Source organism: Octopus sinensis, linkage group LG4, assembly GCF_006345805.1.
Source record: "Octopus sinensis linkage group LG4, ASM634580v1, whole genome shotgun sequence".
Lineage (NCBI taxonomy): Eukaryota > Metazoa > Mollusca > Cephalopoda > Octopoda > Octopodidae > Octopus > Octopus sinensis.
Genome location: NC_043000.1, coordinates 30,995,078 through 31,008,866, shown reverse-complemented (window position 1 = coordinate 31,008,866; position 13,789 = coordinate 30,995,078). Strand labels below are relative to the sequence as shown.

The following is a 13,789-nucleotide window of genomic DNA, read 5'->3' as shown; positions in this document are numbered from 1 at the left end:
AGCAGCATCACTACAAATCATTCTCTTGGCTCATCATCATCGTTTAACGTCTGTTTTCCATGCAAGCATGGGTTGAATGGTTCGACCGGGGTCTGGGAAGCCAGGAGGCTGCACCAGGCTCCAGTCTGATCTGGCAGTGTTTCTACAGCTGGATGCCCTTCCTAACGCCAACCACTCCATGAGTGTAGTGGGTGCTTTTTACGTGCCACTGGCACAGGTGCCAGGTGGGGCAGGCAACAGCCACGATCGGTTGGTGCTTTTTACGTGCCACCGGCACCGAAGCCAGTCAAGGCGGAGCCAGCATCGGCCACGTTTGGATGGTGCTTTATACATGCCACCGGCACAGGTACCAGGGGAGGCTGGCAACGGCCACGATCATTTGGTGGTTTTTACGTGCCACCGACACGGAAGCCGGTCAAGGCGGCGCTGGCATCAGCCACGTTTGGATGGTACTTTTTACGTGCCACCGGCACAGGTGTCAGGTGAGGCTGGCAACAGCCACGATTGGTTGGTGCTTTTTACGTGCCACCAACACGGAAGCCAGTCAAGGCGGCGCTGGCATCGGCCACGTTAGGATGGTGCTTTTTACGTGCCACCAGCACAGGGATCACAACTACAATTTCGCTTGTTTGCTATTAGAATTTCTTTCAAGAGTTTATTTGCCTCACATTCCACACTAGACCTGCAGGTTGGCAAGCATCTATCTTAAGCACATTGACAGTATTTATTTCAGATTGCTGAGACCTAAAAGAAATATCTCAAGGCACCAGTCTGATAATCTTATTCTGCCAATCCATCATGCTAGATTGGTAGTTCTTTATCAAATCCCAAAAGAATGAATGCCCAGAATTGACTGTGATGGGATTTGATATCAGGTGTGGATGAGAAGATTACTTCCCAATCACATGGTTTCCATATTAGTTCCACTGTGTGGATATTACAGCCCTGGGGCAGTCAAAGCCTTGTGAACAGATCAAGTAGACAGAAATTGAAAGAAATCCAGTGTGTATGTATATGTGTGTATTTGTCTCCTCATGACATTGGGTAAATGAATGTCACTATCTGTTTCTTTATTACCCACAAAGGGCTAAACACAGAAGGGACAAACAAGGACAGACAAAGGTATTAAGTTGATTATATCGACCCCAGTGCGTAACTGGTACTTAATTTATCGATCCTGAAAGGTTGAAAGGCAAAGTTGACCTTGGCGGAATTTGTACTCAGAACGTAGTGGCAGACGATATACGGCCACACATTTTGCCCAGCATGCTAACGTTTCTGCCAGCTCGCCACCTAAATGAGTGTCACTATCATACAAGCAGTGTCACTCATTTTGTGAAAACATGTCTGGCCATGATTGGAAGCAGATGAGGGAGGGTTGCTGACAAGAAGAGCATCTGGCAGTAGAAAACCTACCTGAACTCCACCTGACCCATGCAAGCATTGAAAGGTGAACATTAAAAGGATGACTGTTTTCACTCTCTGTGCGCATCACTAACACCATAAGTCATTCTATTCAACACTCTAAGCAACTCTGCTGACTCGCCACCATTTTAGAAAGCTGCATATTGAATAATATATCCCAAGGTAGACTGTTGCTAGAAGAAAAAGGTTAGATGGTCAAAGTTTAACTGTCTTTAATCATAGATCTACTCTATTATGACAGGCTTGGAGCTAAAGAACCAGGTGTAAAAAATTAACATTTCCTTCTCCAAGCCTAGATTCGAAACCAAATCTAAAAATTCTCGGTCATCCAAACCATGATGATCAACAGGCGCGAAAAAAGGTTTTCTTTGTCCTGTCAAAAATTGATTGATCATCTCCCTTTAACCTACGACCTCAGTCATGTCAGGCGAAGTTCAAATGGACAGGAGCTGACCTATTTAGGTAAAACCCCTGCTGCAGTATGTCTGTCTTTCTAGCTGCCACAATTATTATAAATATGCTGATCAACAGAGACCAGTGGGAGAGGAAATCGAGGAAAGTCGACCACACAACAGGTTTTGAATGACCGCACAGAATGTTCGATGTGCCACGATAAACTACTGTCTCAAATTATCTATGCACACATGCAAACACACAAACATATTCATTCCTGATATATGACTTCCACAAATGTACTCTGTTTGTATTTCTAGCAACTTGTAGCAGTTGTCAACATTTTGTATGCAGTGAAGAATTAAGTGTACCTATAACAAATCAAGTCCAGTGAATAAATTATTTTTAATTATGGATTGGTTCACGTATTTGTTTACTTTAAAGACAAACACATTCCATTTGCATCTGTTTTCCTTCATACACACCTAACCACTACAAAGGACTCTCGTATATAGTTACATGGCTTACTAGAAATAAGTCCGATTTCTTGTAGCAAACTTATCTTTAAAAAGAGGACGCATCTCTGTAATCATGTCTAATATAAATGTTGGTTGGTTGATTCCTCTACTCATGCTCTATATTGTGTAGAAAGAGGGAGAGAGAGTAAAAGAGACACAGGGAAAGTTAACGTAAGAAGTGCAGGAACAATGCACATATGAGGCATAAAGTGAGTAAAGGAAAATTATAAACATACATAGAAAGAAAGAAGTATATATAGAGAGAAGAGAGAATGAATCACATGACAACTTGCTGGGGCTGTCTGCTGGAGCCTAGTGGCAGGTATTTAAAGGGAAAATTTGACAAGTCAGTCAGTCACTGGCTGACACTCGCTGACGATACATCGAAGAGGCCAGGGAACAGAAGAAAGAAGACATGCACCCAACACCAGAGCTGAGGACACCTTGGTAGAGGAGAAGGGGCCGAAACCGGACGTGGTTCCTCCTGATGATGTCTTGAGCTAACTGGATCCTATAAAGGAGCTGTTGAAATTCCATAGGAGATGTTATGCAAATGTAAAATCTGTTTTATTAAATTATAAATATATTTCTTTTGAAAATTCGTTTTATCATTTTTATCAACGGATGCTAAACGATGATGATGATGATGATATAAACGTCAAAAAATTTGATAAGAGGTGATGTATATTGTTTGCATGCCATATTTCCTAATGTTACTCATAGTGGTAAAAGTATACACCCAACACTCATACAACTAGAGACATCCTAGTTGGATGATACTGGTTAGCTTATGTGCTGAACAAATAAGGCAGAGAATATTCTGAATATTTGTGGTGCCTTATTAGACTTCATCAGTGTTATCATTTCCACCATTCCTTATTGGTATTGTAGTAACTAAACTGTTTAGCTAGAATCAGGATAAATTTTAATGTTCTATTGAAGTTTTCCATTATGTAAGTGCTGTTCCAGCTTTATGATTCATCTAATTGTTTTAATATTTATTGTCATTTTCATTATTCATCTTCATTCTGTTGAATATTATTTCTATATTCTTTATGCAGTTGCTTTTACTATTTGATGCCTGACACAATAGTCATTATAATTAAACTCATGACCATGTGATCAACAATATACTAGCATCTTAATTCAACAACCATTGAAGTCTTTGTTGTGTTTATTCATGTTTTTAAAAACACTAATGTGTGTGTGTGTGCTAAGGCACCGCCAGTGTAATCACCTTTTAATTGGCCAATTCTATGGGATTGGCTTTTGGTGAAGGAGAGAATTCAATACCGCTGCCCTATTTTGAGTTTCCTGCCTTGATATTGGTTCATCTGGGATCTTGGATAGCAAGACTTCAAGCTGTTTCTTGAAAACACCTATTCCCACTCCATGGAGATCCCTGATATTTTGGCAAAAAGTTAAATAGTTGTGAGCCTTTGAATCCCAAGTTATTGCAGTGCATGGTCTTCACCTTAAATGTGACAGCTAGGACTTTTGGAACAGTGCAGTGACATCCATTTTGAGGTCTGTTATAACTCTCAATTCCAAATGTTGGTGCCAGCCCCTCCAGTTTCTTCCATACATATATCACTGCATACCTCTCCTGACTTCACTCCAGGGAGTAGAATCATAGCTCTTTCAGTCTCTCCCAGTAGCTCAGCTGTTCCATTGATGCAATCTTCCTCATGTAGTGTCACGGAACTGCCTCAAGTTCTGCTATTAATTCTACAGTGTAAGGTGCCGCAGTTGAGAGCATTTATCCAGATGGCTGAGGACAAATGCCCAACATACGACCAGCATAGTTTCCTGGTCCCTTGTTCTGAAGATTCTCAGAATCCATCTAGCCATTGGCCTGCACACTGCCGCCATCTTGGTGACATATATGTGAAACAAGGCAATGTCGCTCATATCAGTCCCAAGATCATGCACCATATGTGATTCTAAGATTGACACTCTTTTTGGCCCAGAGTATCATTACTGTGACTTCTGAGCACCAATTAGCAGGTAGCAGAGGACCTGGAATTTGCTGCATCAAATTGCATGTTGTTGTCCTCAGCTCATTCATATATGGCATCTAGGTCTTTCTGTGGAAGATTAGCATCAGAAGGTTCCTTGACTGCTTGACTGTATCGTCAGCATAGCTAGTAAGTGTGCCTCTCTGTGTAACTGATGGCATGTCTGAAAGAGCCACCATCAGAAGTAGTGGCCCCAATACAGTTCCCCGAGGCGCTCCACTTTCTATTAGTGGTTGGTGACTTCAATGATCATGTTGGACAACATGCAGGGGGCTTCCATGGTGTACATGGAAGTAATGGTTTTGGTTCCAGCAATGAGGAGGGAACCAGGCTGCTGGAGTTCTGTGATGCAAATGATCTTATGGTTTGCAATGCTAACTTCAGGAAACCTGCCAGTTACCTAGTCACCAACTGATTTGGTGGACACACTAATCAAGTTTATTACATCCTCACCAGGAAACATATATATATATATATATATATATACACATACATCATGAGATGAGCTCAAACTCAGCAACAGGTCCTGGTGGATTCCCAGCAATCCTCTTAAAGAAATGCAAAGGGGTTCCAGCTAGACCACTTCAGATTCTCTTCCAGAGCTTCCTTACAACGAGGAGACTTCCCAAAAAGTTAAAGACAGGCATTATATGCCCTATCCATAAGGGAGGTAGCAGAGCAGATGCTAAGAATTATAGACCTAACTCACTAACTTCCCATGTCAGCAAAGCTATGGAGTGCAATGTCAGGAAGAAATTAATTGCGTTTCTTGAAGATAATGACTTGCTTCCTGACACCCAGCATGGCATTCACTCAGACACAAACTGCCTTACACAGCTTACAAAGGCTTACAACACTTTTGCAACACTATGAGTGGGTGTTGAAACAATTAATGAATTGCTCAAATGTAGATGTGATCTATCTCAACTTTACAAAGGCCTTTAATAAGGTTGATCACGGGATGATATGTCACAAACTTCGGAAACTCAGCATAATTGGGAAAATTGGAGAGTGCTTGCATGATTTCTTAAAAGATAGAAGCCAGGCTGTAGCAGCCAACAGAGCCCTCTCCACAGCCACTCTTATGCCTATTTTTATTATTATTTATGATTACTAGGAAAGCTTTTTTTAAACTATATTTAAGAACTTTTTTGCTAAACCCTTAACATTTAATGCAATTTTAGAAATGACAAAATCCATAAAATTCTCAACATTTTATTCCAAATATCAAAAGAATCTAACCAAAATAGTCAGCAAAATTCTAAAATCACCCTCTGTTAAGATCCTTAAATGTGTCCCCTGCCCCTCTTCCCAGGCACATTGTTTCTCCATGAGCTTCCCGTTAGTCATAATTCTCCCTTTATTCCAATAGCTTCTTCCTTCATATTGCTCCTCTCTGGAACTCATTGCCATTATCTTCTTTTCCTCTGGCCTATGATATTCAGTCCTTTAAGCTTTCTGTTTATTGACATCTTTTGAATTTGTTGACCCCTTATTTTCCTTCTTTCCTTATGCTACAGTGGTTTTGAACCATGTTGGGGGAAAATTGTATAAAAGACATAAAGAAAAATGGGTGGGGGATATAAATTTCACATCAGCCTATAATTCCTGATATGTAGGTGATCATGGCTGAAACATCATTGATTGTAGAGCTGCTGGAACAAGGTTGACCAGGGGTTAAACAACAGCGAAATAGAACTGTCTTTACAAAAAAAGCACATTTCTAGAGAACAATGTAGTTTTTTTAATGAAAAACAATGAACTTTAAAAATTATCATTTAAATTTATTTGGACAAAAAAATTATATGAAACTTATAATTAAACAAAACAATAATGTACATTCTGATTATCATCACACTTTGCATTGCAGTATCACATGACCTTACATCATACTGTCATCTGATTTACTATCAAAATATCATGTGACCTTACATAAACAATATCATATGACGACATTTGAATATCACCTGACCTTGTGTCAAATATCACCTAATGAATGATTATTATTTATGATGTTTTAATAAAAGAAATGTATTTGTTGGTTTGTAGATCGACTTTGGTATTTGGTTCTAGCTACAATTCCAAAGACAATTCAGCCTCTAATCTATGTAAATAAACATGCAACACATAACATTAACTGGTTCTTTTAATAGCATTGATCCTGGCTCTTTTTCCTGAAAAACATTCTCTCTTTCTTTGCTTCATTCACATCAATGAAAGAGATTTTCGATCAAATTCAGTCCATTAGCTGCCTCAGTTGGTGATCTTGCTGTAACATGTTATGTATTTTTCAGTACAAATTAATTCAGTTTTACTGGTAAAATCTTCTTGGTAGAGTTCACATTTGTATTTAACAGAATCAAATCTGTAGACAGTACAGCATGCTGTTTGAAGACAAAAGTTGCCGCATAAAAGAGTGTTTTGGATAAAATTCCCACTTTTGATGAAAGTAACAAATGTGATGTTACTTTTGGAATTAGTGTATTGTACAGTTTGTGCCTTCGGATCTGAAAATACAATTGTGAAAACATGAGTTCTGTGATTAACAAAGATTACTTGAATAACTAAACAAGGTATTTGCAAGGTATTTGATGATACTGTTGGGGCTGGTACCCACATAAAAAGCACCCCATACTCTGTAAAGTGTATGTAGAAACCCTGCCAAACAGGCGATGAAGCCAAGTATGTCTCTCGGCTTTTTAATCTCCTGTCAAACTCTGTTAAACATGTCAGCATAGAAAACAGGCATTAAATGATGATGATAAATGGTTATAATGTTTGACAAAATGTTTATATTCTTATGTAAGAATCAAAGTTTATAGATGTTATGGTGTTAGTGGTGTTATGGGCTGTGATGAGCTATGTGGTGTTGGTGGAGAGGATGACAGATGAGGTGGGCGGAAGTAAGGCTTGCAGAGGCTGGTGGAAGAGTGAAAGGGGCATGCATGGTCAGCAAGCATGTGTGGTGAGTTCCAGCAAAGATGGGAGAGCGATAAGACGTGTTGAATTCGTGAGTGACCACTGATTTCGCCAAGGTAAGGCCTTTTGTATTTCTTTCTCCCGTTGCTTCTTTTTCTGTTGTCCTTTTCCTCCATCACACTACAGATGTCATTAAATTTAGTAATTGGCACCCTCGTCATCATTTTAATGTTTACATTCCCATGCTTGCGTAGGTCATGCTCTTCCTGATACTGAGTCTCAGTTGTTTCCAAGCAAGCTGATACATATCATCAGCATCATCATCATCATTGTTTTAAAGATGCTGGTATGGATTGGATGGTTTGACAGGAGCTGTCCAGACTCCAATTGTCCCTTGTGGGTCGGTTTTATTTCTGGATGCCCTTCATAATGCCAACCACTTTACAGAGTGTACTGGATGTATTTTATGTGCCACCAGCACAAGGGCATTTTATGAGGCACCATGGCCCATGTGTATGGACGAGAGCAATTTTATTTGGCTTGACATGTCCACTCAAGTACAGCAAGTCACCACTTTATGGCTATGAAGAAGGCACTTTCCCATGATGCCATGCAACAGAACTGAACCCAAAACCACACAGTTAGGAATGAAACTTCTTAACCACACAGCCACATAAGCACCTACGTGAAGAATGAAAAAAAAAAGCTTGATGTTTGGGACATCAAGTTTTGAGGAAATAGAAGTAAAAAAATGGCTAGAGCATAAATGCCTTTGTAAGAAGAGAAAGACTTCTTCAAAAGTAAGAGACATGTCCTCCTGGACGTAAACACTTTTGAATAGTAATGTTGATATTTAATAAGGTATTGCACTCACTAACAACCGTAGATTGACTGTGATAGTAATTTTGATATGTTACAAGTGCAAGCATGGCTGTGTGGTAAACAGCCTTGTCTCCCATCCATGTGTTCAGTCTCATTACACAGCACCTTGGGCAAGTATCTTCTATTATAGCCCTGGCCTGACCAAAATGTTGTTAGTTGATTTAGCATCATCATCATCATCATCATCATCGTTTAATGTCCGTTTTCTGTGCTAGCATGGGTTGGACGGTTCAACCGGGGTCTGGGAAGCTAGGGGCTGCACCAGGCTCCAGTCTGATCTGGCAGTGTTTCTACAGCTGGATCCCCTTCCTAATGCCAACCACTCCATGAGTGTAGTGGGTGCTTTTTACGTGCCACCGGCACAGGTGCCAGGGGAGGAGAGGACATTTCACTGTCATCCAAGGGATGTTTTTTTATTTCCAGTTTTCTGTGAGAATCATGCCTGACCATAGGGAAATATTACCTTGCTTAGAAACAGGTGTGGGTTGGTGACAGGAAGAGCATCCAGCTGTAGAAAATCTGCCTTAATGATTGCATCTGATTCATGCCAGCAGGGAAAATCATTATTATCATCATTTAGGGTCCACCCTCCATGCTGGCATGAGTTGAATAGTTTGACAGGATCTGGCAAGCTCCAGTGTCAGCTTTGGCAAGGTTTCCACACCAGTATACTCTTCTTAATGCCAAACACTTTTCAGAGTGCACTAGGTGCTTTGCATGTGTGTGTGTGTGTCCGTCCATGTGTGTGCATGTGCCTCCAGCTCTAGCGAGTTTGTGAAATAACTAGTAAAAGGAAAAGCTCCCACTATTAAGAGAAGAGTCTTTAAGGCTTTGTGCCTAGTGTTGAAAGGCTAAAATAGGGTGCAGGGACAAGCACAGGTGTGTCACTGTTGAGGAGAAAAGAAGGTAGTGATGAGGGGGGGGTGCTAGAGAAAACTCTCAAAGAGCAAGAAGGTGAGCATAAGAGAGGATACAGTCAGTAGGTCCAGGGGGGGGGATGAAAGAGTTTGTGGGTGCTTTCATAGGAGTGTAAGTGGGGAGTAAACAGATGGAGGTTGTGGTGAATATAGTGAGTGATGAACAGGAGTGAAGGTGCAGTTGAAAGGAAATACTAATAGAAGAGAGGTCAGATTAGAGATATATGTTTCTTTATTACCCACAAAGGGTTAAACATAGAGGGGACAGACAAACGAATTAAGTTGGTTACATCGACCCCAGTGCATAACTGGTACTTATTTAATCGGCCCCGAAAGGATGAAAGCCAAAGTCAACCTTGGCGGAATTTGAACTCAGAACATAACAGCAGACGAAATACTGCTATGCATTTCGCCCGATGTGCTAACGGTTCTGCCAGCTAGTGGTTCAGGGAGGGGAATGGATGAGAAAGTAGTGAGTGAGGTGTAAGGCGTAGGAGCCATGGAGAGGGGGAGATGTAGAGGTACATAAGGGTAGGGGGTTGTAATAAGTTGGGACATGATGGCAGTATTTGAAAGCATGGAAAGGGGGTGATTATTAAAAATAGAGTGGACAGGGATGATAATAAGGAATGGAAGTGGTTCTGGGAGATGAGGTGTCCAAAAGGGAGGAGATGTACCGTGTGTCAAATTGACTCTCAGGTGATTATAACAGCTGAATAAATAGGGGGGTGATTGGTGTGAAGGCAAACAGAGAGGGAGGGGGTGCCCCCCTCCTGTACCAGCACAACTGAGTGGTTTTAGAATGTCGTTTTTGCTGTAAAAGATGGGTTTTCTCAAGTACAGCAAAACATCAATCATCTTGGGTTTCTTTTCATCTCCTTCATAGAGTTCAGCATCTTGCAATCAGCCTTCATCTTGTAGTGAATGTTAAATGGTGATGAGGATATTGCACTCACTAACCACCACACGTTGACTGCCATTGGAACCAGAGTCTGAATCCAATGATAAAACGGACCAAGAGAACTGATAAATTCATATTTGATGCTTTACTTTAAGTTGGTGTAATGAAGAATAGGATTTTCTTCTAAAATAGCCCCAGGTCAACCAGTATCTTGTGAGTGAATTTGGTAGATGGAAATTGTGTGGAACCTGATCTTAATCAATTCTCAGATGCATTGGTGTAGGCACATGAATAATAATAATAATAATAATAATAATAACAATAATAATAATGAAATTATTGTATACAGTGCTCAGGTGCACCACACTTTGTCAAAAGTGCGTATAAAGTATATGCAGTAATGCACAAATGTCTGGAGAGTGAACAGTGTATGAGTCAGATACAAGCTTGCATGTGTATGGAGGGGAGAAAATCAGGTGTAGTGTTGGCGAATCTCAGGAAGCATGGAAGTTTTGAAGGATGCAGTGCTTCGACAACTAACAACTGATGCCGGCAGTTTGTTCCATGCTTCAGCAACTCTTAGCACGAAAAAATGTTTCCGAAAGTCATGGGAGCTGTGCTGTTTTCTGACTTTGTAAACATGTCCACAGGTGTTAGACAGGTGGAGTTTGAAAAGGTGCTCAGAGTTATTGTTTGTAAGATGGTTAATAATTTTATGGGTGTCTGCCAAGTCAGCTGCCAGACATCAGAGTTTCAATGTATCAAATGGTCAAATACCAAAACAAATCTTTTATGATCAGTTTGTAAATTGATGACAATGTTGCCTGGCCCTACTGAGGTAGCAGGACAAATTCAAAGATAATTTGAAATGCCTGAATAGTAGGAAAGGAAACTTTGAGAATCTTGCAAGAAACCATTCAGACTGGAGGAGAAAGTGCTTTTTCCAGCTTCAAAATTTAAAATTCAAAAGGTACTTCATCAAGAGCAGTTACCAGAAAATAGGAAAATCAACCAACACAACATCAGTCTTTTCACAAACTACCATTGTCCACATGGTAATTTCACAGCTAGATCACATGCTGGTTTAATAAATCACGCTCATATCCATATTGCTTTTGGTGGCCCGAGGAGTCACCAGGTGAAGTAAATGAATTGTAAACTTTGGTGAATAGTAATGTGAGTGTATTGTTGATTGTTTTTCTTTTTTTTTTCTGTCTTCTTGTCGAACACTCATACATCATCTTTGACAGGAGGGTTCATCTTTTGTATATCATCATTTAATGTACATTTTCCATACTGACATGTCTTGGGCAGTTTGAAAGGGCCTGGTTAAGCAGAAGACTGCACCAGGCTTCACTGTCTGTTTTGCCAGGGTTTTTACAGCTGGAAGCCCTTCCTAACACCAACCCCTTACAGAGTGGACTGAGTGTGTTTTACATGGTAGCAACACCAGCAAGGCCAGTTTTGGCAGAGGTTTTACAGCTGGATGCTCTTCCAGACACCAACCACTTTACAGTGTGGACTGGCAGCAGGGTCACCAAGTGACTTGCAAGACAAAGATCCTTTGAGAGGTGGGCATTGGAGGAGGTGGCCTTGTGCCTGGTGATGAGAGGTTAGAGTGTGATGGAGGGATAGAAACAGGTGTGTTGCTGTAGAGGAGATACATGGTTACCCAGTCAGAGGGAGAGAGCAAGATAAAGAGAGAGAGTAGAAGAGAGCAAGAAGGTGAAAGTGGGAGAGAGATGGTGGTAAAGTGCCAGGGTACACCCTCAAAGTATGAGGATCAGAATAAAATCTCATGGTAGAGGAGGGCGAGAGAGAGAGAGAGAGAGATAGTAGCAAAGTGCCAGGACATACCCTCAAGATATGGGGATCAGAATATAAATGAGATGGTGGAGTATTGTTAAGGGTGCATAAGTAGTGAGTAGTGACTTCACATGAATGTACAACCGAGTGGGGGTGAAGAATGACTGGTGAAACGTGGGTATATAGAGGAGGTGGTGGACAAGCGGATAGCAATGGTACAATGAGCAAGGCAGTGGGGACAGGGTTGGGCAGTGAGTGATATGCATAAGCAGAGTGTATGAGAAAGAGGAAATGTGTGGAAGAGATGTAGTTTGGTTTGTTGGGGTGGGGTGTGTGGAATTTTTTTTTCATTTATCTCTCTATATATAAACGGCAAAATGTCTGTCTGTGTGAGTGTGTGCGTATCCTTTATACAAATCCACAAATTTTCAGTTAGAGGGCTCGCACTTTCTATGGTCATTCAAAACCTCTAACTGAAAAATTGTGGATTTGTATAAAGGACACACACACACACACACAGACAGACATTTTGCCATTTATATATATATATATAGAGAGAGATATATATCATCGTCATCATCATCATTATTTGACCCCCATTTCCATGCTGGCATAGGTTGGATGGTTTGACAGGAGCTGGTTTGACAAGACTGGAGGGCTGCACCAAGCTACACAGTCTCTTTTGATATGGTTTTTAGAGCTGGATGCTCTTCCTATCACCAACTACTTTGTGATCCCAAGTAAAAAGCATCCAGTGCATTCCATGAAGTGGTTGGCATTAGGAATGGCATCCAGCCATGGAAACCATGCCAAAGCAGCCAATAAAGCTTGGCACATTCCCTTGGTTTGCTAGCTCTTGTTAAATCCTCCAGGCTATGCCAGCATGAAAAATAGACATTAAATGATGATGATGATCATAATATATGTCTATCAATGTGTGTCTTTGTGTCCACACACCCCCATCTTCCACTTGACAACCGATGTTGGTTTGTTTATGTTCCCATACCTTAGCAGTTAGCAAAAGATTCCAGTTGAATAAGTACTAGATTTAAAAATAAACATTAATACTGGGGTTGACTTGTTTGACTTAAAACCCTTCAAGGAGATGCCCCAGAATGGCCAATATCCAATGACTGAAAGAAAAGATAAAGAGAAAAGATGATAGATTTCTGCTATAGAAAAATTACCTGCTTTGATGTCAAACTCACACACAAATGGGTGCATAGCTTCTACAGATTCTGGTTGCCACTGGTTATACTGAGTAAATGCCCTAACATTCTCTTGTACTCCTGATTCTCTTAGTAGTTTGCTAAAGTTAAGGTTTTTTTGGATGTTATTATAATACCAAATCCATTCATTGCCAATTTTCTCCAGAGCAAGCCATCGTCCAGATTTCCCTTGAAATAAAAATGAGTGAAATAATGTTAATTGTTTTGTTGTATCTCAGGAAAATCATTCTTCCAATAATAAACTCAATTTTTTTACGCTATGAAGTGTATAAAAAAAGTGTGTGTGTTTATTATTGTTATAATGACCCTCCCAAGATATGACAAAATGTGTTTCAACACATGAGTTCACATTAAGAATCTTACAAACCAAATACAAAAGCAAAATAATGTCAATTAGGTATGTTATTAACTCTTTTGATACCAGCCTGCCCAAGACTGGCTTTCCTTCTATGATACAAACTTAATAACATTTAAATAAAAAATTTTCCCTAAGCTTCTATGTTAATTTATATCCCTATTACCAGCTTATGACAAAGATCTTTTTGTAAATTCTTCGTTGTTTTCAAATTAATTGAAATAAAGAGGGCGTATTTCAAGAGGAACATGGTAACAAAAAGGCTAAAGCATGTTTCTTTCAAAAGATTTTCAAGCAATGTTGACAATATGTTAAGAGTTCAATGGCTGGGGACTGAAAATGTTTCCTATGAGAGCACCAACAGTAATGATGACATTCTGGAAATCACTTGCTTTGAGCAGTAATGGAAAAAGAAATTAGAAGGTG

The 13,789-nt window shown here is 40.2% G+C and overlaps 1 protein-coding gene across 3 annotated transcripts in view; it reads right to left on the bottom strand.

Annotated features, from left to right (window-relative positions):
- Positions 1–6,155: 6,155 nt before the first annotated feature.
- The window catches only part of LOC118762914, a 25,447-nt gene continuing 17,813 nt past the window's right edge, over positions 6,156–13,789 (bottom strand). For all 3 annotated transcript variants that reach the window (XM_036501938.1, XM_036501940.1, XM_036501939.1), the window contains 2 exons: positions 12,967–13,176; positions 6,156–6,861 (listed from right to left, as the gene is read on the bottom strand). In XM_036501938.1, the coding sequence (XP_036357831.1) occupies positions 6,608–6,861; positions 12,967–13,176 (464 nt within the window). In that variant the 3' untranslated portion in view covers positions 6,156–6,607. The remainder of the gene's footprint in view (positions 6,862–12,966; positions 13,177–13,789) is intronic.